Source organism: Alternaria triticimaculans (genome assembly GCF_023758025.1).
Source record: "Alternaria triticimaculans strain BMP 0046 chromosome Unknown scaffold_7, whole genome shotgun sequence".
NCBI classification, from domain to species: domain Eukaryota; kingdom Fungi; phylum Ascomycota; class Dothideomycetes; order Pleosporales; family Pleosporaceae; genus Alternaria; species Alternaria triticimaculans.
This window is the reverse complement of record NW_026055964.1, coordinates 1,569,035-1,593,554: the sequence shown is the minus strand read 5'-3', so window position 1 is coordinate 1,593,554 and position 24,520 is coordinate 1,569,035. Positions and strand designations below refer to the sequence as shown.

The 24,520-nt window shown below is 53.9% G+C and overlaps 5 protein-coding genes across 5 annotated transcripts; 1 reads left to right on the top strand and 4 right to left on the bottom strand.

The window, feature by feature from the left end:
* Window positions 1–254: 254 nt before the first annotated feature.
* Window positions 255–2,540, bottom strand: J4E78_005892 (uncharacterized protein; the record flags this gene model as incomplete). The annotated part of the gene is made up of 1 exon (XM_049366507.1): window positions 255–2,540. The coding sequence occupies one exon, from the start codon at window positions 2,538–2,540 to the stop codon at window positions 255–257; it is 2,286 nt and encodes a 761-aa protein (XP_049222233.1).
* A 1,197-nt stretch (window positions 2,541–3,737) lies between these two features.
* On the bottom strand, window positions 3,738–5,271 carry J4E78_005891 (uncharacterized protein; the record flags this gene model as incomplete). The annotated part of the gene is made up of 2 exons (XM_049366506.1): window positions 3,738–5,062; window positions 5,112–5,271. 2 exons carry the CDS (start codon window positions 5,269–5,271, stop codon window positions 3,738–3,740), a joined length of 1,485 nt encoding a protein of 494 aa, XP_049222232.1.
* Window positions 5,272–5,776: 505 nt separating this feature from the next.
* Window positions 5,777–6,319, top strand: J4E78_005890 (uncharacterized protein; the record flags this gene model as incomplete). The annotated part of the gene is made up of 1 exon (XM_049366505.1): window positions 5,777–6,319. The coding sequence occupies one exon, from the start codon at window positions 5,777–5,779 to the stop codon at window positions 6,317–6,319; it is 543 nt and encodes a 180-aa protein (XP_049222231.1).
* Window positions 6,320–16,310: 9,991 nt separating this feature from the next.
* Window positions 16,311–17,044, bottom strand: J4E78_005889 (uncharacterized protein; the record flags this gene model as incomplete). Its single annotated transcript, XM_049366504.1, has 2 exons — window positions 16,311–16,990; window positions 17,041–17,044. The coding sequence occupies 2 exons, from the start codon at window positions 17,042–17,044 to the stop codon at window positions 16,311–16,313; spliced, it is 684 nt and encodes a 227-aa protein (XP_049222230.1).
* A 3,567-nt stretch (window positions 17,045–20,611) lies between these two features.
* Window positions 20,612–23,194, bottom strand: J4E78_005888 (uncharacterized protein; the record flags this gene model as incomplete). The annotated part of the gene is made up of 4 exons (XM_049366503.1): window positions 20,612–21,698; window positions 21,752–21,873; window positions 21,921–22,558; window positions 22,612–23,194. The coding sequence occupies 4 exons, from the start codon at window positions 23,192–23,194 to the stop codon at window positions 20,612–20,614; spliced, it is 2,430 nt and encodes an 809-aa protein (XP_049222229.1).
* Window positions 23,195–24,520: the final 1,326 nt, after the last annotated feature.

Genomic DNA, 24,520 nt, shown 5'->3' with positions numbered 1-24,520 from the left:
CGTGCTTACCATACTCCTCCTTTCCGGGCAGCTCTACGGATCGAGGTCGCGATTAATGTTATACTGGCGATACCCAAACCCATCCATCGTAACCCAATGACCCAGCGCCTCCATCTCAGCCCAAACCTTGGGATAATGCTGCTTAATCCAAACTTCGACGCGAGTTTGCCTCTCAATATTAGCTGTGCAATTGAACCAGCTACCCAGACTAATCGATCGTTAGTAAAGTCTATCAGTACAAAATGTGAAAGAAATCAAACGTACATCTGCAAATCAGGAGTAAACCCATACTCCTCCTCCACAGACTCCACCAGCGCCAACGCCTCATCGTGATTATGATTCCGCGCGACAGCACACATATAAGCCGTCCAGATATTCTTGTCAATCTCGACGTCCTGGTCTTTCAAGCGCTTCCAGATGGACTTTGCGTGTTCGGAGCCAAAGTGCATGCCCTCGCTTGATCGGAAGGCGATGGCGAGACTGTTGTATGTGGGACCTTCTTTGGAATCGCAGATCTCGCGCCAGAAGGAGAGGGCTTTGCGGTTCTCTCCGGTGGCGGCGTATGCGAGCATGAGTGAGTTGCGGAGTTTGGTGTCCATCTCTACGTTCAGGTCCAGTTTGAGTTGGTTGTGTGCTAGTTCGAGGGACTCGGCGTCTTGGCAACGGGCAAAGCCAGTGAAGGCTGCGACGTAGACGTCTCTTGTTGCGGTGTGAGTCGGGCTGACGTGGTTGCGCATGTGGAAGAAGACGTGGCAGGCCATGTCGGAACGGTTCCTGGCGAAGAAGCCGTTCATGATTGGTATGCGGTCTTCTCGGGGCGTTTCGACAAATACGTTGCGCAGGATTTGGTAGCCGTCCCAGGCATCTGCGGTGCTAGTCTCGCCATCCAGTATGAACATGGAAAGCGCCTTCTGGATGATCGTCCGCTGTTCTGGCGAGTACTGATGTGCGTGTACTTGGAGAAGATCCATGGCGTCGTGGATCTCGCCCCTCCGAAGATGCAACAGCGTCAGCGCTGCGACAGTTTCTGGGGCAAAGCTGGCCTTGCGCTCGTGCAGATCGTCCACCATGGCCATTAACTCATCGAAGTGATGCTGTTTTGATACGCACAGTGCTTGAATCAGCTCATTGACGACTGCGACACTGCGCTCGTCCCCAGAAAAGCTACCCTGCAGGTTGAAGTAGGCAGATCTGGCTCCATCGAGATCGCCGACGGAGATGCGGTATTGCATCTGCATCGTATAGGTCGTCTCGTCGGGGTGAATGCCAAACTTCTCTCCCAGTACAATATAGCGCTCCGCCAGGTAAGGGTCTTGCTTAGACATACAGTGCTCTACCAACGCATTGATGGTCTCGGTGTCTGGGCGGATTACAGGGACTTTAGGATCCTTTTGTCGTGCTTCGTCATTTCTGCGAATCAGCACGTTGATCATCCGAGCGATTTCATCTGGACCCTTGCCGATAGCAGCAGACCAGAGAAAGATTGCATCCCACTCAGGTTTCGAGGGCATTTCAACCTTGAGCATGCTAGCTACCACCTGTTGACCATAGGTAAGATCGCCTGCTGCGGCGCAGGCCTTTAGCAGAGCAGAACTCGTGCCGCCTGACGGCTGCGTAACCTGGTGACCGACTTTGGTGTGCACGGGTTGCGAGTACCAAGATTTGGCTTTTTCCAGGTCTCCACGCTCAGCATAGAATGCCACTAGTTTGTTTTGCGCAGGCCTGGTCAATGGAAGCGAGGCTTCTGTGAAAGCATCCACCGTTTTCGAGACCTCGGTCAGATTGTTCTCCCGAATGATTCCTCCAAGCACTGTGTTCCAGCTAGAGACCACGGCGCCACGTATCAAGGCATTCGCTGTCTTGTCGTATTTGCACGCACTGATCGCGATGTCCCTTGCCTGAGTAGCCGCACCGAACGCGGATAGAACCTGGATATGCCTCGAGTCGATGTACATCTTAAAGGGGACCTTCAGTTCCTTCGTCTTCTTCTCTCCAGCTTTCTCGGGCTCTTGTTCCTCAGATTTTGCCAACTCGCCAACCACGAGCCGCCCAAAGACCATATGCGCTTTCCCTAGAATCTCCGGCCGCTTCGACGTGTCCAGTACCTTTTCTAAGATATTATCCAGGTCGTTTCGGCTCAACCATGGCTTCCCGTCTTCTCTTGGGTTCTCTAGCAGATATTTGAGAGCTTCAATCGCGGTCCCCACATGCCAGTCCTCAAACGTCCCTTTTCTTTGCGCAAAGAATTCCTTGATCGCATCCACAACATCCTTCGGTGCCGGCGGCCTGAGGTCATTCGCCCGCTTATATGACACCTCAGCCATTGTATTCAGACCCGGCGGCGCCTCTGCAGGCTTGAGCTTCCGCTTTTGCTTGAACAGTTCCCCGAAGAAAGTCCGCCGTTGCGTCTGGGGCAGTAATCGGGCGCCATGTTGGGTGATGACGCGGGGTCGGACGGCTCGGTAGCGGCATCCTCGGTACAGCAGAGGCTCGTTGGCGATGATGTTGCGGAAGACGAGGCGGGTCAAGTGCGAGGGCATGGCGGCGGCGACGTTCGCTAAGCGCAGGACAAAAGTGTGGTGACGTAGGTTGGGCGTGCAATTGGCGCACGATGGGAAGGGTATCTAGGCGAAGAAGGCGTCCATGGGGTGGAGGAAGGCGCGCAAATGGTATATACACGAAAAAGACGGGATGGAAGCGGGATCCAGTGGCGGCGACGGGGAGTGAGGGGAGCAATTGCGGGAGCTCTTGCCTGCTGTGAAATCCAATTGCGCTAAGAAGTCAACCTCCGACCGCCGAGGCCGCATCTCGAAAAGTCACGACGACAACGACGACGACGCCAACACCACCACAACCGCCAACATGTCAATAACACGGTTACCGCTGCGGCCGCTGCCGTCCATAAGCACGTCATGCATGCGCTACTTCTCCACCGGGTCCCATAAGCAAGGTGCGCTCAATCCCTCTCCCATACACACGACCCCATCTTCCAACGACCTTCCTCCACCACACCTCGCACCCTCTAACCACCCCCAGGCCCCCAAGACGGCATCCTCGACATCCTCGCCAGCAGCACCGCCGCCGCCCGCCCACCCCCAAACACAAACACCACACGCCCGCGCACCGGCCCCTCCCTCACAGGCATGGCCTCAACCATGGGCCTCTCCGCCAACATGCCACGCGAAGTCCTCGAATCCGACCGCGCCGCCCAATACCAACGGCAAATCTACCGAAAATGGCAACCCGGCGACGTGTACGCCCCCCACGACCTCTCCGGCACCGAGCAAAAGAAGTGGAAGTACGGGCGCAAGAAGCCGCAGCAAGACGCGTTTGATGTGCTGGGCATAAATCCGATATTGGAGTATAAGAACTTTACTATGATGAGCGAGTATATGACGGAGATGGGGAGGGTTAAGCATAGCAAGGATACGGGGCTTAGGCCGAAGAATCAGAGGAAGGTTGCGAAGGCGATTCGGAGGGCGATTGGGTTGGGACTTATGCCGAGTGTGCATCGGCATCCGTTGGTGTTGAAGAAGAGTAGTCCGTCGAGGTTTTTGTAGGAGGGTGGAGTGTATGATAGGGCAGTTCGAGAACATGTTCAATATTTCAAGATGGATGATGAAATTTGATATTCGATGTGCTTATCTTGATACACAGTGGAAGAGAGATCGAGCAGGTATACAAAACCGTGCGATGCTAAACGGCCAGCGGGAAGAGCAATCGTCTTCTCACCCCAACTAATACCCCGTCTCATTCTTCCCCTGCCTCTCAATCCACAAACTTATCATCTTCTGCTGCGCATGCACAATGTCCATCGCATAATCCTCATCATAAAGATCATACCACCCGGGACTCTCATGCGGCGGATCCCCCGCCCAAACCATCCCAAACTCATTCGCCTTCTGCGTCTCCGGTCTCCAGATCCCGCCATACGCCCACGGACTCGTCCCGATATACGCACCCCCATTCCTGAATTCATCCATAACCGCTCCGATAATCGTTGTGAAATAAGCGTCTTTGTGCGTCGTACTCGCATCGCTCAGGTAAGGGTATTCCTTGTCTTCATTCACCCAGTTATCGCGCGCCATGCCGAATTCCTCGAGGAAAACTGGTTTCCCAATATCGACGGCCCATTGACTGCTGTTCTTCATAAAGTCGCGCGCAAAGTCTTGGGCAGCGACTAGATTCGCGTCGCTGGCGTTGTACATGTCATAGACGCCCCAGTTCTGCACCCAGCAGTGGGTTGTGGCGTAGTCGACGGTGGAGAAGTTGTGTACGCGCTTGAAGTAGTATTCGCCTTGTTTGCTTTCCAACCCGACGCTGATGAGCTGCTTGGGGGCGAGCGAGCGGATGTAGGCGGAGATGCGGTCGACCCAGGGGAAGAGCAGGTCGGCGGGGTTTGGCTCGAGGAAGATGTTGTAGGGGCCTGTGTAGCCGAGTTGGTCGGAGGGTTGGGGTTCGTTGGCGAGTTGCCAGGTCATGATTGTTGGGTCTTCGGTGTAGAGGCGGCCTGTGATGGTGTTGCGACGGCTCATGACGGTCTTGATGTGGTCTTTGTACCATTGCTCAGCCTGCGTGTTGTTGTAGATGAGGTTGGCAAAGGAAGTGAACTCGTCGTATGGAGCTGCGTTGACGCCTTCGACGGTGTAGTTTCCCCATCCGGTGCCAGGTGTTTCGCGCTGGGGTGGTGCAGTCTGGTTCCAGCTTGATGGATATGGGATCACGGTGTTGTTGTTTGCCCATGACACGTACTGGGCAAATCCACCACTCCACTGCCACTCGTTGTTGAGCGTCATGGTGGCGCGCATGCCGCGTTTCGACATCTCAGCAAGACAGATATCGAGACCTTCAAAGACGTCCTCGTTGTACTGGCCAGGTGACTCCATGAGTGCTGGGTTCATCCTGAAGGGCTGGGTCGTTGGAGCGCCCTCAGAGGCAGCCATGATACGGAGGTGGTTTATGCCTTTTGCAGCCATCTGGTCGAGCTCTGTAACTAAGCGCGAGTAGTTGCCGCCAGCTTCTGGACCTGCGGCAAGATTCATGCAAGCCCAGTAGTTGATGCCTGGAATATGTCAGCCTACAACTTCTAATGGAGAGAAGGATATCCTCACCAGTAAGATAGTACAATCCATCGCCATTGTACAGCCTCAATCCATCAACATAGACAAAGTCGCCGTCCGCAATCGCACTCCCATTGTGACTCTCACCCCCTCTCGGAAGCACAGAGCCCGCAGCCAACGAGGCGAACAACACCTGAGTCGCGACTTTCATCTCGACAACCTAAAGATAAGAATATGGCTTAAACAAGCCATAACCAAAGGCTCACATCAAAGCTTATATATCCATCCGCCTATCCCGAAGCCGCGGTCCGACTATGCATACTACGTCCTCAAGTGCCGGTTGACATCATATGCGGAGCAAGAACACCCCGACGATGCTACCTTCTCCATCGGAGTGGAGATCGTCGCTGTGCGATTGAGCGAGGTGTGGTAGTTCTTCCGGGTGTCATTGCACGATACACCAGCACACGCGTATAGAATGGTAGCGACGGAATGGCTCGGAGTGTGGATCTCCGTTGTAGCGTTGGAGTAGTGTGCTGATGTGTGGGTCGCTGGCGTTGGAGACAGTTGCCAAGCCCCGAGGTGCCGACGTCTGTTAAAAATCCGTGCGCAAGCTCATGACCTCGATTCCTATGGCGCTGGCGCCGTGGTCCTACGTGTAATTCCACTCCGGCTGCCACGACGAATCCTTCAGCAGTCACGACCAATCCTCCACCATGGACGACGACGAAAACGACGAGATCGCAGCGGCCATGGGCTTCGCTTCCTTCGGCGGGACGAAGAAACGCAAATACGACCACACCGCCTCACCCAAAGCTGGTCCTGATGCGAGCGGCGCCAACTCCACCAAACTGGGTGTCAGATCGAAGAAAGTTGCCAACGAAGACGAGATCAACCTCGACGACACTGTATCAAACACTATATCCGACTCCACAAACCCCTCGCCGCAACCCCACAACAACGCGCCGGGCAAAGCAAAGAAGAACCAACCCGCCGACTCCGGTCTGGCTGCCTTCCTCGCTCGCGGCCAGAATCTACCCGAGAAACCGGCTGCCACCGAGAGCAGCGCTCCAAACCCTGCGGTGTCTGGCGACCCGCCCGCTGCAGAAATTATATCGTTCGGCGGTCCAGCAATCTCCAAGGCTGAACTGAATGCGCTGCGTCACGGCGTGAGAATGGAGAATGGGGATACGGCTTACTTTCTACCGAGCTTTGTTGAGGATCCCTGGGCGAGGCTGGGAAGGGGTGGGAGTGGATGAGTGGATCTGTCATCGGCTCCACGAACAGCGCTGTGGAATGATCATTGGAGAGAAGTCGGGTTATCGTCACCGCGCAGTCTTCCCCATCCCCATGTGGAATGCTGCAATATCTCGCCTAGATGCGCAAGCAGCAACACCATCCTTCTCGTAATTAGCGATGCAAATGTAGCATCTCCTTATTCAACAGGAGTAAGGAAATGCTACATTTGCATCGCTAATTAAGAGAAGAGCGCAGCGCAATATCGACGTTGATGCGCAAGCAGCACAAACATTCTTCTCGTAATTGCGATGCTTCGATTCCATTTTTTTATTCAATAGGAATGAGGAAATAGAATTGAAGCATCGCTAATTACGAGAAGAGTACAGCGCAATACCTCGCCTGGATCCCCAACCGGCAACAACATCCTTCTCGTAATTGCCGATTAAGGACTTTCATCTCCATATTCCTGTTGAATATGGAAATGCAAGTCCTTAATCGCCAATTGAGAGAAGACTACAGCGCAACATTTACGTAGATCCCCAGCCGTCAACAACATCCTTCTCGCAATTGGCGATGTAAACCCTCATTGTAGGTATCCAACAGGATGATACGCACAATGCCCGCTTACATCGCCAATTGAGAGAAGAATGCTTCCCCGTACTGCCGAGGATATGTTGTATTCACTCTTATTTTACGACCTTTTTGATACTGGTAGAGGGCTATACCAGACTTGGACACCTTTTCGATGATACCCACTGGCTTATATATTCATCTTAATGAGAGAAGAATGAGGAACAGGTGTAGACTTCATTGGCAGTCAGGTAGTCATCAGCGCCGTCTCATCCTCTTCCTCTTGGACGATCGTTTGTTATAGCATAACGGGGAGCGTTCAAGAGGAAGAGGATGGGAAGGTGATGATGATTGCCTGCCTGTCTGCCTGGCGTGTTGGGTGTTGGACTCCGGAGGAAGGTGGGAGGACTTGGAAGGCTGAGTCTTTTAAGTGGTGATGCAGAAATTTGAGTTTTTCAATTTCTGCATCACCACTTAAAAGACTCTTCTGTGACATTTCCATGGGCAGTTCATCAACACGGCAACGTATTGGTGATCTCTGGTCGTTGTGGAGGGCTGAGACGGATTTGAGGGTGTCGTAGAGATTGAAAACAATACAAGAGTATCTTCGGGAGGTTTTAGCGCACACACTGCAGGATGTTAAGCCTTTAAGTTCTTTAACTTTAATCCCCGGAACGCCTCCGCGCCCGGGGCGGCCGATCGCAAGAAGTATCGTGAGTCGTGGTGCGGCCTCGCTCTGGTGTGGCTTGCGTCCAGAACGCGTCCACACGTGCTTTCCAGGGGCCGCGCCAATCACCCGCTGCGCTACTGGCTCGCCCTCATCGACCTCATCGTGCGCAATGTCTTTTTCTCCACGATGGCTTCTTGGTCCTGTTTATAGTCTGATGTTTATTACTGCCAAGTCGATATCTTCCTGAGAAAAGAAGCGGATGCGTGCGCTTGTGGCTTGTCGGAAACGCCTGCGTGAGGCTATCGTGAGCTTGATGCAGGTACGCGGGCAAGCCACTTCGGCTCCAATCTTAGACCATTACTGCCATCTTGTGTGCATATGCTCGTTAGCTAAAAGGATAAATGTGTAGCTGCACATCTCCCATCTCTTGTCGTGTTACTCGCCTCACTCTCTACGAACACCTCACCAACAGTCATTCTCTCGCTCCCTGTCAATCTGTCGCTCCTTCGTATACAACATAATCCTTAATCCTTAATACCATCCATCATGCGCTGGACGTTCTTCCTCTCTCTTTCAGCGGCGGTAACGCTTGCCGCTGGCAAAGTATCAACGAATGCGCGCTGTGGAAACGCGTACAACGCCTTGCCCGGCGGTATGACCTGCAAAGGTTCCAAGTGGGGTGATTGCTGCTCGCAATACGGCTATTGGTATGTCATCTAGCTTCAGTTCCACAGGTTGATAACTGATGGTTCGTGCAGTGGAAAGACGAAAGACTACTGCGGAACTGGATGTCAGGCATCATTCGGTACTTGCAACGGCGTCGTCGCACCAGCGCGTACTTCGACAGTGTCAAGCCGTAGCAGTGCTTCTACCTCGACCCGAACAGCTTCTTCAAAGGCACCTTCTGCTACTGGCGCAAAGGTTAAGGTTACCACCAACGCTCGCTGTGGAAACTCATATGGAGCATCGCCAGCGGGAATGACCTGCTCAGGTGGAAGGTATGGCGACTGTTGCTCGCAGTACTCGTACTGTGGTAGCGGAAGCGCATACTGCGGAACGGGCTGTCAGGCTGGATTCGGAAAGTGCGATACTGTGGTGTCTTCTGCTAGATCCTCGGCATCTAGCTCTTCGACTTTCAGCTCTTCAGCCTCCAGCTCCTCCACCTCCAGCAGCGCTTCGTCTTCTACTCTAGCTTCACTGTCCGCATCTGCGAGCGAAACGACCAGCAGCACCTTCTCAAGCTCTCTATCTTCGAGCGACTCTTCAACATTACTTTCCTCCAGCTCGTCCTCCGAGATCTCCGTAACTCCCGAGGCAGCAACCTCCACGATCACGTCAACACCCGCATCTACCGCGGAGTTCTGCGGCACAAAAGGTTACATTAAAGAACAACCTTCCACCTTCACAAGCAGCCCTTTCACAACTATCGAGGATTGCCTGATCAACTGCCGGGCTGAGAGCAGATGCGGCAGCGTAATCATCTCCTCAAGTGGGTGCTATCTAAATGAGTCGCCCATCACCAGTGCAAACGTCGACCTTGGGCCAGGATCCCCCCTCACATTCTACAACCGCGAGTGCGGGATCAGCGCCCCGGTAACAACCACGCTGCCTGCCACACCAGCAATGTCCACAACCTCTTCGACGCCCGCTCCTTCTCCGACTTCTGCCGAACTCTGTGGAGTAGAAGGATACAATGTCGAAGATGTCCAGATCCTAAACACCTCGCCATTTACAACCACCGAGGACTGCCTAGCAAGATGTCTCGCCGAGGATACATGCGCCAGCTTCATAACTTACACGAGTACATGCTATCTAGCCAAGGTACTATTCATTGCTGCAAACGTAAGACTTAGTGTAGGAACTGGTCTAAAGTTCTTCAACCGCGATTGCAAGACCGGTGCCCCGACAACTACAGAAACACCTACCACATTGGCAACATCCACGATGACACCATCTTCCACAGCGACACCAATTTCCACAATGACGCCAAGCTCCACAACGATACCGACGCCTACACCCTCCGTCTGTGTCCCCGCCGCGCCAACAGTATCCTGCGTCAAATACCCCAACTGCCCCCAATTCACCACCCCACTCTCCAACGCCTGCTCCGCCAACAACGCCCAATGCAAAGACAACTACTTTGTTCGCTGCGGGAACATCCCCGCCGCCGGTTCTCAAGTCATCCTCGCCCTTGGCGGTATCCCGAACGCAGACGTCTGCCGTCAACGGTGTGATGAGTTAAACAACTGCTCAGCGTTCGCGTTCAAGTCTTCAAGCTGCATTCTGTATAACACAATCAATGGATTCATCTCGGATTCTGCGACTACTTTTATCAGGATCTGTGCGGATAGTTGTGCTGCGCAGCCGGTCAAGAGGGGTGAGGAGGAGAAGGGTGGTAGTGACAAATCTGTGAGTATCGCGAAATGGACGCAGGGTAAGCAGGGTAGGCATGGGGGACCTAAGGATACCTAAAGATACACCATCGATATATCATAACCTGATAGTTCTAAACAGATGGCACTTTTCGTATTCTCCCACAACAGACTCTTTTATTCCTAATGTTAAACTCAGCTTCGAGGTCCCACACACTAGCTCTCCTCTCTCTCTCCACCCCCCGCTAATTACCTGCTGCGTTACTCGCTCACCCGCCTTAACTTTATAGTGCGTTTTCTACACAATAGCTTTTTAGTTCAGTTTACGGGCTAATGTTCACAACTGTCTAGTTAAGTTTCATCTGAGAAAGAATTATAAGTGCGCCTTCAGCTTTTCGAAAGAGTGTTTGGCTTAAAACCAGCCTGGCTCGATTGTTGACAACTCTGAAGTCTGTCAGTCTGTGTGGTCTACACGGCCAATCAGTGTCTTTACTGGAAGCCACTTGCAGGCGCCACCCCCACCAAGTAGGCTATGTTGCGCAGCCTTTCGATAAAGCGCGCGTTTCTGGCTGTTGGTCTCATGGTCAATTGAGTGTGCCAGATGTTTTGGGGCCACTGTCATCTACCGCCACATGACACAGCCAGGTTGACGGACGAAGCAGGCTGAGCATTGAAAAGAGTCCTAGCTGAGCTCGCGAAAAAGAGGTATCGATGCGCAGCTGACAAAGACATCTCGAAGCTCCACTGTAATTTGGCACTGGTGAGGGCAGGAAGGACCGCTACCGCTGACAATACCTAGGTATACCTATGTAATGGCGGAAGGGACGGCAGGATGCGGCTTGAACAGCCCCATGCCTGGATTCCATCTGCCTCCTACTGCGATAACTGCAGCTGCTGCTGCAGCCACTGCTGCAACCACTGCATATTTCGCTCGCTGCAAATGGAAGATATGAGCGAACCGTTGCATGGCAGCAAGCCGAATGCTCTGTCACATTAGTCGCACTCCGAACCTGCTGTTCTGATTGGATGAAAGTTGCAGTGGCTGTCGGAGATGCCTGAAAGGGGGCCAAATTGGCTTGCTCAGTGTGGTGACGATTACGGCATCTGCAGGCACGCCACCTTTTCAACCATCCACAGAAAAGCGAAATCAATGCGCATATGTAACAAGCTGTGAACCCCGCCAGCCTGACTTCCCTCTTTCATCTTGTCAAAATGCCCACGCACGAAACCGCTATTGATATTGACAACGAAGACCGTGTGGTCGAACCGCTTAATTCATCACAAGGCTATGCGACATACGCAAAAGCTAACAACCACGTTTACAGTGCTGTCCGTCTATCTGGAGAAGAGACCTACGACGAGGCTGCAGATACCAGAGATGCCAACGATCCTCCACCCGCTACGCACGAAACCTCCTCAGTTTTCCAACGCATTCGCTCATGGTGGAACGATGGGTGGGCTGCAGAAGTACTGAGCTGCGCACTTTCTGTCATTGCGATGGCTTGCTTAGTATCCACACTTCAATACTTTGATGGTCGTGTGTTGACGCAGATGCCTCTCAAAATATCGATCAACACCTTGGTCGCGATCCTCGCCGCGGTTGTCAAATCGTCACTTCTTCTGCCTGTCGCGGAATGCATTAGCCAATCGAAATGGCTGTGGTTCTCAAAGACACGTCAATTGGTCGACTTTGAGAGCTTTGATCTCGCCAGCAGAGGGCCTTGGGGCTCCTTCCTGCTCGTCTTCCGCTTGCGAACCCGGTACGTCATGAAACCTTGGAATGCTTGCCTCGGCGCATCTTACTGACTCAGCTCTGTAGGCAAGTCGTTGTACTCGGCGCTTGGATCACAGTGCTTGCTATCGCGATCGATCCGTTCTCTCAGCAAATCATCCAACCCGTGGTTTGTCAACGAACTATAGCCGGCGCCATAGCCAGCGTACCCCGTACAAATAACCTCACCGGTGTCAGCCAGTATGTAGGTGGTGGTATGTCGAGAGTGCTAGAGCCTAACATTGAAGCCTCCATGCTTGTTGGTCTCCTCAAAGACCCTGGAAACATTCCAGTACAGTGTGCTACAGGCAACTGCACGTTTGCGATCGACCCGTCATCAGGAGCATCATACCAGACTCTTGGGTTTGAGTCTGCCTGCGTAGAAATTACAGCAGAGGTCGAACTTGCACCGACAGATGGCTTTACTTCTGCGTGGAGGATCTCAGGATTCGGTGATCCGGAGACCACAGTACAATATTCAAACATCTGCCGTACGATGAGCAACTTCACTAACGGAACGTCCTTTCCTGATTACTGGACACAGGAACACGTCAAAGATCCACTATTCAACTTCGCTGCTTTCACGTTAAGCCTTGGACCAAACTGTTCTGACTTCATCACTGACGACTGCGCGACGCCTTTAGCCGCGGAATGTAGGATTTGGCCAGCCATTCAAACAATCAAGTCGAAAATCGAGGTATCGGAATTACAAGAGACGATTGTATCATCTGAGCCTCTCACAATGTACTACGATCCAGACGGGTACCCGCTGTGGTACAATTGGATATCTTTTCCTCCCATGGTGCTGCGACATGGTGCGTGGGAATCGTGCTCTCCGTCCAGGACGTTTTCGCCAAACACTCCAGTAGCCGTGACTAACAACACGCTCTTGCCATATTACCAACAACCAGTAGCCCCCGAGGACATCTTATGGTATGCAGACGACTGCATCTGGACCATCGATATTGAATCGGTATCCGCGCTGCGAGGCAAACTATTTGATATGTTTTACAACCAAAACCTCACTGCATATGGCGGTAGGTTCAACACTGCGTACGGCGAGCTGTGGATCAAGGCACTTTTCAACGATGGTCATGCGAACATGTCTACGATAGAAGCCTACGCTGATCGACTAGCACGCTCGCTTACAATCCATGCCCGGATATACAACTCTACAGCAGACAAAACCTACGGTACAGCCACGGGGATCGCAATCAAAACCGAGACATGCATAAAGATCCGATGGGCTTGGATTAGTTTCCCTATCGCTTTAATTGCACTTACGACTGTCTTTCTCGCGGTCACGATATGGAGAACGAGGAAGAATAAGCGTGGTAGCAGGGAACATGGCGTGTGGAAGTCTTCGAGCTTGGCAGTTCTATTTGGTGGTTTAGGAGAGGAGGCGCGACATGAAAGCGGGATGGTGGAGAAGAAGAGCGAGATGGAACGTCGCGCCAAGACGTTGAACGTGTTCTTGAAGCCATGTGAGAACGGCTGGAGGCTGGAACAATGAACTGAGTATCTCAATAAACAAGCCGGCTTAGGACAGTTAGAGGTAGATCATCGATACACAAGCCCAGTATTTCCAAACATATCAACCTCCTATATTTCCCCACCACAAATTCATCCGTTCCCATTCCCATCCCCATCCCGTCCCCCTCTCTCTCACCCCATCCCCATCCCCAATCCTCCCATCACCCTCAAGAAAACGCAACCCACGCCCCGCACACCCACGCCTCAACACTCAGCACAAACCCCGCAATCGCCATCCCACACCCAACTCTTTGGCTAAACTCCTTCCGTGACAATTTCCCTTCCCCGGCACCGACTAGAATCCATGCTGCTGCGGCGAGGAGGCTGATGAGCAGGAGGATGCCCATGACGAGGAGGATTCGGGGGCGGGAGAGGGTGTATGTGAGGTGGAGTGTTGGTGGGGATGGGGAGGAAGAGGGATGTGAGGGGGTGTTGTGGCGGGCCCAGGATATCCACGTGTAGTTCTTACGTCCGGTTTGGGGGTTTTTGTATAACGCCATTAGGTCGTCTGAGGACGGAGTCGCGGAGTGTCTGTTCTGAGGAGAACGAAGCGCAGGATGAACATCGCGGTCGTCCTTGGTGCTGCCGTTGCCGTTACCGTTGTCGTGATCCCATGTACTTCTCCTTTCAACATGTATCCCACTCAACGTCCTCGCACTGAACGTCCTCCGGAACCAATTACCCGCCAACTCGCGATTCGCAGCCCTGAGCGCCAAAGCGAAAGCCTCGTCGTCGAAGTCAGCGGAGCGCTCTTTCCTTTTCATCTTGGGGCTGTGATCCGACCTCTTCTCGCTGTTACAGTTACTGATGCTGCTCTTGGTATAGCTGTGTTTCGGCGTCCAAGACGAAGCGTACGTTGGAATGACGATTCTGGCCAACTTCTCTTCTCTTCCTGATAAACCACCCTGCTCTTCATCCGCGTTACCACACGCGCACACACATCTTCCCCTCCCCATACCCCACGTCCACCTCCTCAACCCAACCAAAACAACAACACCACCCTCCTCCATACTCACCCCTCTCCTCTCACCTCCGCCTCCCCGTCCCCTCTCCTCAGCACTACCCCTCACAACCCCCTGCGCACTCTCATTCCTCTCCCTCCGACTCCTCATATCACATTCACCCCCATTCCCATTCCCCGTCATAAGCCCCAGAACCTCCTTCCCCTTCCGATCATCATACGGGCTCTTCGGCTCATCTGCAAACGGAAACGCACTCGTACAGCACGAGTTCAACCTTGTGTAATCCTCCGTCGTGCGGTTCGAAAGCGAGAAGTTGAGGGCCGAGAGATGGGAGTCTAGGATACTAGCGTGTTTTTGCGGGATGTAGCTCGCTTTCGGGATGAGGAGGTCGTGACCTGTGTTGGTGGTTGCGGTGCTGGGGACGGAGAAGGGGTTGGGTGATTTGATGGCTGGGGAGTAGATTTGTGCGGTGCGGTGGCGGCTCGCTCTGTCGTCTTGGTCGCCATCGCTGGTTGACAAGGGGGATAGGGTGACATGTCGGTTGGCGGAGAAGGAGGTGGATTTGGGCCAGGAGGTTGAGGAGGCGGAGTGCAGGTATGTGCGTCCTGCTGAGTTTGCTATTTCGCTACTGACTCGAGGGTCTATACTCCGCGGGTCTGAACTCAAAGCTTCGAGGGCGCGCATGGTCATGACGTGGGCGTTTATGATGGAGTCTGCGAGGACGCTGTCGGATGTGCTGTTTGACGACGTGGTCCTTCTGTGTTCTCTGCGGAACGTCGGGCTTTGCGGTAGAGCGGTGAGTGTATCCTCCAGAGGTCCTGATGTAGAGAACGGTGCTGAATTGACCGATGCCATGAGCGGCGAGTTGGGCAAAGACAAATTGCTGCGTAGCGAGTGTCTCGGCGAGTCGATACTGGATCTGATAGACCTATTATCCACCAGGCGCACATTATCCTTGTTCAGACGCGTTAGAGACATCTTTCGTGCGTGATTGGTTCCTCGACCAGAAGCTCGCTCATCGCCGGTTCCGCTATCATCAGTTCCAGAACCAGAGACATCTGCAAGATCTGCGAGTCTGGGCAGCGAGGTGATGGTACTGCGTTGCCTGTTCCTTCCGCGCTGCGCATTCTCAGTGTCGGCGTGGATGTCGTACGGAATGTCTCTCAGACCCGGCCCCTGGCTTGAAATCGGACTCTGGATCGTTTTGCTCATCCTGTCCTCCCATTCTGATTCCGAAGAGAAGTCGTCGAAGAAGTCGGCACGGTGACCTAGTGCTTTCTGCATCGTTTCGCTGACGTCGGGATAGACTGATATTCGTCTCCTTTGTAAAGCTTCGACAACGCGTGGATATGCTGCCAAGGTAGGAGACAGTCTTTCGAATGGATGCTCGAGGAAGATGGGATGAGCCTTTTCTGATTCAGCGGTATGAGAAACAGGGTGCTGGTTCAGGGGCGAAAACTTTGGCGCAACAGATCTCGAGATCGATGGTGTCCGGGTTCGCGCAGTCTCCATTGTCATATCTCTCAACACCTCGATTCATCACCGAGGTAAGCCAATCTCCACACGTCATCAGGACATCCCGTCCACCTCTTAATAGTATCGACACGATAATCCCTGAAACACATACAGTACGAATACGGGAGATATAGACGAGGACAAAGGCGAAGCAAGGCATATTGGCGCGGGGGGTGGTGGCGACTAGCGGAGGATTGTATAGCGAACAAAGGCGGTATGCACCTGGTACTGCATGTCTACATCCGGCGCCTTACCAGCTCCATGACCGCGGTAGCGATCGCAAGGCTTTTGTCATCTTGGCCGGCTTTTGGTTGGGCGGGAAGAGTGGACTGCGGATGCAACCGCATTCCGATGGGCCCTGGCTTGCACAGACCGCATGGCCGCCCAAAACCGGTACTTTGGACGTAGGAAAGATGGGTATGTGAGAACAGTATCTATTGGCGAGTGGGACGAAGGGTGGAGTTCGCCCAGAAAGCCCCTTGCTCTATATCTAAGCGCGGAGGCGAAAACTAACAACGCCATATGCAATGCCACCAAATCGTTCGTGATCAACATGAGATGGACATGGAGTATGAAAGAAAAGCGAATCCGAAAAAGTTGAGGACTTTGGCGAGTCCCTTACTCGCCGTCGCGGTCGAACATCTTCGTCATCGCCTTTTGCGCAAGCTCTACACCGGCAAAGGTGGCTGCGTTGGCAGGTACTGCTCGTGCCATGGCTGGGCCAATACCAGGGAAGAAAGCCTTGAGACCACCGCTCGCGTGGATGCCCTTGATGGTTCCGCTGATCGTTGGTCGGCCTTCGGCACTTTGCAACCGCGACTTGATAGTGTCGACTGGGAAGACAGGTATCCACATGGCGATACCGGCAGCACCTCCAGCAACCATGACGGCACCCATACTTAGCGACCCCGGCTGACCAGTGACAGGGTCTTTTGGCGTGAGACTGCGCTTGACGGTCTCGTATGTCGCAAAGTAAAGGGCTGATCCAGGGCCGTCACGCGCCAGTGTCATGGCAGAGCCGCGGTACACTGACTTGATGCCGCCCTCCTTGTATAGCTGCTTGACCACATCCATGCCACCAGCGTATTTGGGCTTCTCTCCAGGCGCCAGGTTCTTTTGTCCCTGAATCTGCAGGAGCACCTTTACGCGCTCGAAGGGTGCGGTGATGATGGTCATGGGGATGGCGCTGAAGAAACCGGCGGCGGAGACTTGTGCGACGCTGAACTGGTTGTTCTCGACCTTGGATACGCTGGATACGAGTTGCTTGCCGAGATCGTAACCCCAGAAGGACACCGCGACTGTCAATTGTCAGCCTTGGTTATTCATATACTGGTCCTCCTGTACTCACACATGGGCGTTACACCAACAAGCGGCGCAGAAACACCTGCATATAGCCCCCTAGCCAGTCCTTCCTTTGCGATGGTTTTCCGCACAACGTCCATAGCCCCGCTATAGACGCCCTTCTCTGCCGTCTGCATGCGCACCTTGACCAGATCAAAGGGATGGCCAACCACGACAGCAAACACTCCACCCACACCTCCCGCTAACAGCGCCCGCAGCGACTGCAGCGAAGATTTAGAAGCCGCCTTGACATCTTCTTTTAGCTCCGCCGTGTTGGGCAGCTTCTCAATGACCGAATCCGCCGTGTTTGACATGGCGGGAGCTGTAGTGGGGTCGCGTGGGATGGACAGGCGCGCGTAGAATCCAGATAGACGTAGTCGAGTAAGGTATGAAGACCAATGAAGCCGTCTAGAGAAAGAGCACACCTACGCGACTGCTCCCACAATGCGATGAAGAGCGAAAATGCGTGGCTGATGTGGGCGAAAGCGGATTTGGGTTTCGCATGTGCAAGCTCCAGTGCTCCGGAGAGCTGGTGCTGGGCCTACGTCGGTCCAGCGTTCGGCTGTCCATATGCCGAGGCTGATCGGCGCCGAACAACCGCGCACCTCGTGTGAAAGCCATTGACTGAAGAACGTCATGTGAGGGGTGTGAAGCGCCAAGTTCGTCAGGAAGATGGTGTTGGTTCGCCAAAGAGAAGGAAGCGACGGAGCCTTATAATTGAGGAAGGAGTGATGTGGCTTCACATACAGAAAGCTTGATCCTCCGGTCGACCGGCGCGAGACACACACTATGGCAGCCGGTGAACTCGCGATGCTGGCATTGTCTGTCACGTATTCTACTATTCTCGTCAGATTTAGAGACATCTACGCGTAATTTCAATCTTCGCTATACCAAACTTTCACTTTCCAATCTTCTCTCCACATGTCTAGTCGGTTCTCGCATCACACTCGCGCCTGACATCAAAGCGCGAAAGAAAACACCTAACAATCACAATCTTCATCACCCGCCTGACAGTCAAACGCACAAGATCCTTCTTACTAGCAAATCCATCACGTCTATATACATCCCACTACCACACCTCCCTCTTCCTTCCCCTCACATCAACTACCATCATCAACACACATCTCTGGGGTGTGCATCACACCAGCGCTACAATCTGGACCGTGGGTCTCCCAAAGGGTTTACACGGTAGGAAGGGCCTGTAACGGGAGGCTCTTGAAAGAGCCGGTTGGCAGAGCGGTGGGACTGTTCAACACTGGGGGATGAGGTATGGCTTCCAAGTTTTGCTGTCTCTTTATCCCCTTTCACCTATTCCACGGAACATCTGGGACGGAGAGCTGACATGACACAGATGTATGGTGACTACCCAAAGAGGAGTCATTGCATACGCGGTCCGATGTCGAAGAGAAGAGAAGAGATTCCGGCACGAGACCAGAGAGACACAGATGGAGATGTGTGCCGGCGTTGTGTCGAACCCGCAAGAAGTTGAAACGGGTGTACACGATAGGAAAGATAATATAGGGACGCCCTTGACCGGGCTGGTTGGCAGAGAGGTGGGGCTGCCGACGGGAGTGCGAGGTATGTTCTCTCTCCTTCCCTTTCCCTTCCCCTTCTTTCTCCCTTCCACTTTCTCGACTCGAGACATGAAATGAATTGCTAACATCACGAAGCTTCCCAGAGTGGAACGCCGCAGCTCATGGTGGTCTTCAAAGAAGAACCACTCCGGACGCGCTGATCCTAAGAAAAGGGCCATCACGGATGTCATTCTCCAAAGAGAGAATTGTTGTATACCTGGGCGCCCAGGTCGAAGGGGTCTGTATCAGACCAGTAACCTCGAGAGGGGTCTCGTCTCAGCCCGCTTGTTGAGACACCCTACCACATGGCACCGCGTGGTCGAAGGTGTCAAGACAAGAAGGCTGGAATGAGACCCCTCTCGAGGTTGGGGCTTCTTAACGGGAGCGGTTGGGGGAGCGGAGGGACCCTCAACGTACGTATATCTTTTCGTTGGCTTTGACTCGGCTTGGCTGGGTGGCTGAAGAAGAGATGGTGTCACTATGAAGGTGTGGGTTCTCCTCGCGCGGGGTGAGATGCGCATGCACTCAGGATGCAAGACAAATCCGGTCAAAAGCTGCTTTCAACCTTTCACTATCCCGACGTTCCAGCGTCTTTACACCATCAACTTCACTGTAAATACACCAGGCACCACCGCCTCCCGCCACTGCCTTCACTGTAAACACACCAGGCAACAGCCCCACAGCCTCCTTCCCCCCTCCCCTCTCCTCCTATCATCTATATATTCCCCCCCTCCTCCTACTCACCCCTTCTCTTCCCCTCAACAAACTGGCGTCTGCAACAGACCAGTCCCTTGGGACGGAACTCTCCACGCGTCCGATCCGACAGATTATCACGTGTCACCAGGAAAGTTTACGACCGGCCGGCGTAGCTTTCCAACGGTGATACAGATCGTCTGTCAGACGAGCGCGTGAGAGTCTGATTTCGAGGGGGGGCTTCTTAACGGGAGTGGTTGGGGGAGTGGTGGGACCCCCAACGTGTGTGGATATCTGGGTTCTTTTCGTTGGCTTCCGCGGCTTGTCCGGGGTGCTGAAGAAGGGATTGTTTGGCGATGCAGACTGAAGTGATTACACCACGTTGCTACTAACTAGACTTGCGTGTGTCAAAGAGCGACAAACCGTGCTTGCAAACAATCTCACTGCGTACCGAGTGTAATGAGAGTTCATTTTCTAACACCGACAGCGTATAGTATGCGACAGATCACTTCAAAATCCGACTATCTTGTCTACTTTGCATTACAGGTCCTCAAGCACGCATGATCAAATACATCATTAACATATATATACTAAGTACCTACTGCGCGAGAACACGCCTTCTCCGCTCTCTGCTACATAAACCCCTCTGGGCATTCCTTCACCCAAACGAACCTAGATATTCTTCTTACTACTCTGTTCACTACTACCGATACTTCACGCCTCTTCCCCCCTTCGAGCGAGAGACATAACCTCCACCACCTCCCCTCCACCTCCCCTCCGCCTCCCCTCCGCCTCCCCCACCCACCCAGTCTGCATGCAGACCAGCATACCTACCTGACAGACCTCGCCGGAGGTTTTCGACCCTCCAAAACCCCATTCCATGCCATCCTCTCGATAGCTACACGCAAACAGACTCACTGGTGTAGTTTAATCTGATGGCTTGAGACGGTTTAGGTGGGCACCGAGGCTGATTCCGAGATAACCTTGATGGGGGTGGGGCTTCTTAACCGGAGCGGTTGAGGGAGCGGTGGGATCCTCGACGTGTGTGGGGGTGTGGGTTCTTTTCTTTTCGTTGGTTACTTTACTCCGGTTAGCTGGAGGGAGGGCTGAAGAAGAGAGGGGCAAAGAAGAGATGATTTATGAGAAGTAGATCATTATCCATATGTCATTATTACTATCCCAATCAGCCATGTATCTCTGCCCTATCCCATCATTATACAACCAAATTCTTTGCCTGAATATACTTAATCGGGGGAATCGTAAAAAGAAGATCATATGCCACCACTGTACTCCCAGATTGAGATAGTACTCTCAATCCCTATTAATAACCCTCAAACTCCTCCTCGGATTCAAAAGCACACCCCTCGCGCCCCAAAAGCTCGGCTCCTGCCCATCCAACAACCCATCCACAACACTCCCCTCACTATTCCTCCTGCCCCACCTATCCCCCTCTCCCGGCCCCCCATACGCCGTGCTAGGCATAGGCACCGCATCGCTCCCCCTCCTCGTAATATCAAAGCTACCCGCCGCAACACCCCCGTGGCTACTACCCCCCAACGTACCCGGCGGTCGCTCACTACTGTTCTTCCCCGAGCTACTAGTAAAAGTACCCTGTTTCTCCGCATTCGCACGTGTTTGTACGGCCGCAGCATGCGACTTCCAGATCTGGACTTGGCGGCGGTAGATCCAGGCGCAGAAGGCGAAGTAGGCGGCGATGATGAAGAAGACGCCTGCGATGACGCCGGCGACGATGGCGGCGATGTTGGGGCCGCTGTCGCCTGAGGAACTACCCTGTGGGTTCCCGTTGACGACGTTGGTGATGGTTGCGCCGTCGGGACCCGTCATGGTGTAGGTCTGGGGTTTACCGGTTGCGAGGGGGCCTTGGGTGGGTGTTTGGACGGGGGCGGTGAGGGTGGCGCCGCCGGTTGCTGCGCCACCGATTACGCTTTGCACGGCTTCGGGGACGGCGTAGCCGTAGGAGCCTTCGATGCCGGCTTCGACGCCGAAACCGCGTTGGTTGATTTGTTGGGCGAGGGGGTTGCCGGTGCTGCCTTTGTCTTTGGCGTTGTAGCCTTGGAGTGCGTTTTTGCCTGTTACGGCGGTGAACTGGTCGCTCCAGCCTAGGCTGCTCATGTTGAAGACGTAGATGCCGGGCGCGTCGCAGCCGAGGTCGGTGTTGTAGCCGCCTAGGACGATCATCTGGTGGTCCCAGACCTGGCATAGATGGCCGGCACGTGGCGGAGGTATGCTGGCTTTGTCGGTGCCTTGTTCGACTTCGATCCAGGAGAATGAGGGAACGGAAAGGATCCACATGTCGTCGCGCTGCGTTTGGGTGTCAAGCTTGCCAGGGTCATTGAGATCTTGACCGGCGAACATGTAGATGTTGTACGATGAGCCGCTGGACATTGTCAGTAAGAATTGCGAGTGGTAAGGAAAGTAAGGTGTACTCACTCTGCAGCAGCTCCTACAACTGTACATGGGTTGACTCGGTACTTCGGCGTCTTGCCAGAAGTACTCTGCTTGTACCATGTCGATGTCTCAATGTCGTAAACGTCGATAGTATTCATCTGGGTCTACGTTCTGTTAGCTTCCGTTATCACAGCCTCAGCAGTCGACTTACGAAAGTAGCATTGTCACCACCAGTCAATCCAATCAAGAGCCCTTCTTTTCCAAATCCAGGGACGTAGACAAGCGAACTGTCCGCGCGTTCAGGGAACGACGCAGTGTTCTGTAGTCCGCCATACGTGATGTTGCGCCAGACACCGTCCGAGCCAGCAGTCTTGCCATCTCCGAGAGACTCTACAGCATTGTTGCTCTGACCTGGGAATGTAAACTCCAACAAGCTCTTCAGATACAGTCGCGGGGTCTGGATGCTCCAGCCTTCCGTCGTAAGGAAGTCCAAATGGCCAGCGAAGTAGAAGCCCCTGCCCAGCGTAGGAACGGTAAGACCCGCACCTTCAGCGACGCGTTGTACAGACTGACCAGCGTCCTCTGCCTCTTCTCCACCAGCCGAGGTCTTTGGGTCGGCGTGTTCAATCCATTGCTTGCCACCAATGTTGTATTCCCAGACTGAGTTATTCGAAGGATCGGCTTGAGGACTGTCGGAGAACTGGCCACCGTAGAGCCAAAGCGAATCGTGCGATGCCCAGAGCTGACCGAGCGAAACAGCGGGTGGGCCCGTGGGCTTAGGGAGACCGGTCAGAGCGGGAGAGGCGACTTGCCAGGATTCGGTGAGATCGAGGGTGAGGAAGTCGTTGTCTACATCATGTTAGCACTAAATGCGCAGGATTGAGCTGCCTCTTGACACGTACTCCATGTATCCTCTTTTTGTTGGCCGTCGGTAGTCCTGCGGAATCCGTACATGTACAGTGTTCCGTTGACGATGGCGCTTTGTCCGCTCCACCGTCTACACGCATCGGTCGGACTGTCCTCTCGTCTGACGAGCATCGAGAGTTCGGCATTGGCCTGGATCAAGTTCGCCGGGATCGCGCCACCCCGTACGCCGACGTGTTTGAGCGGATTGAGTTGGATGATCGGTAGCATCAATGCCAGTAGGACACTGAAGAGGCCGAATCGATACAGCTTCGTCGGAAGAAAGGATTGCGATGTGGTGGTCATACGCGACACGTTCTCGTTCGCCTCGTCCTCGTCGCAAACCGACTCCCAATCGTCTTCGTCGTCAGCCAACCTCTCTCCGTCCGCGCTGAAGATATCGTTCCGGCTCCTAAACCTCAGCATCTTGGCCGGCCGCAGCCTCCTCAAACTCTCTCCATGTGTCGGCACCGGGCTCCTCTCCTCCATCATCTTATTCTCATCCACCAGTCCCACCTCCGTGAATATCGACATGCGGCGACCCTCGGGCCTTGTCGCGGGCTGTGGTCGGACTTGCTCCATTGCTTATTATCGGTACCAAACACGTGCGCCCAGCTGGTCGCGTGCACGTCGTGGGGTAAAAAAGGGCCGTCGAACGTAAACGAGTCGTGTTCGCAAAGGGTTCCTCGGGTCTCGTCAGGTGAAAGGAAGGCAGCGGGTAAATGGTCAAAATGACGTCGCGGTTCAGGAACAAGGTCGGCACCCTTGACCTGGTTCTATTCGACGAGCGACGAGGGAGGACGGGTTAACAGCCGGATACTATATGTGCCGGTACGCAGGATGCACGTTCGAGGGTGAGCGGGTGGCAAGGGCCCTGGTGAGGAGGCGTAGGCTGCGAAGGACGCTGATTTGGCTGTGGCACAAACAGCCGGAATGACAATCAGCTAGGTGGAGCGAATGGATGTCACTGCAGAAGCGAGCGGGCGATGCGGATGCAGATGCAAAACGAGGGACGCGCAACCGAGAGTAACGCAACAACGACAACAGACACAGCGGCGATGGAGTGAAGGATTACACTGGGTACAGTAAGATAGAAGGGGGGGAAATACGGGCACCCAAATGTGGAGTGCAGCAGTACGAACCCTAATCCTCCATCCGCCTCCGCCAGCAGCCAGCCGACCCTACCCTACCTCGGAGCGCTGAAAGCGAGGCCATCCTGTCCGTTTCGTCGCCTCGTCTTCGCGCCAAAGCCGTTGACTGGCCGCGGATAGACAAGCCAACGTCATGGAGGGTGCCGGTTAAGGGAATGATCAGAAATCGCGCCATTGGCCTCGCAACGTTGCAAGCCCCGGCCGCCTTTGGTCGTGGCAGGGACCACCTGACATAAGCCAAGACAGGTGGAGACTCGAGCAGGGAACTGCCCTTTGGCGATTGTCAGCCTGCACGAGGCTGGAGGTGTCACCATGTTGTGATGTGTTCGAGGGAGTTTGCGTATGCACTTCACGATGCATCCTCTTTTCCCTTGAGAACTCGTTGTGTTGACCAGATATCCATCGCATCTTCACCACGGACGAAGTTTGCCCCGCGCCCACCGCCAACCCAACCTAATAGATCACACCACCCACTCACATCCGCAGACCGCGTCCATCCCAGCACCCTCCCACACATTCCATCGTACTCGGACCCTCTAAGCTCTCTAACATCTCTAGTCTCTTTACCATACGCCGTATGGGTCCCGGAGATTTCAATAGCTCGTGCAGCGTGCGTTAGCCTTTGTGCTCACACACCTGTCCACCATCCACAGCCTCGTCCTTTCTACACCTGCATGCGGCTGTGGATCCACGTTTCGTGACCCTTAAAACTTTTGTGTGTAATTCTATTTTGGGTTCTCGCTGTATCCTCTGCTAC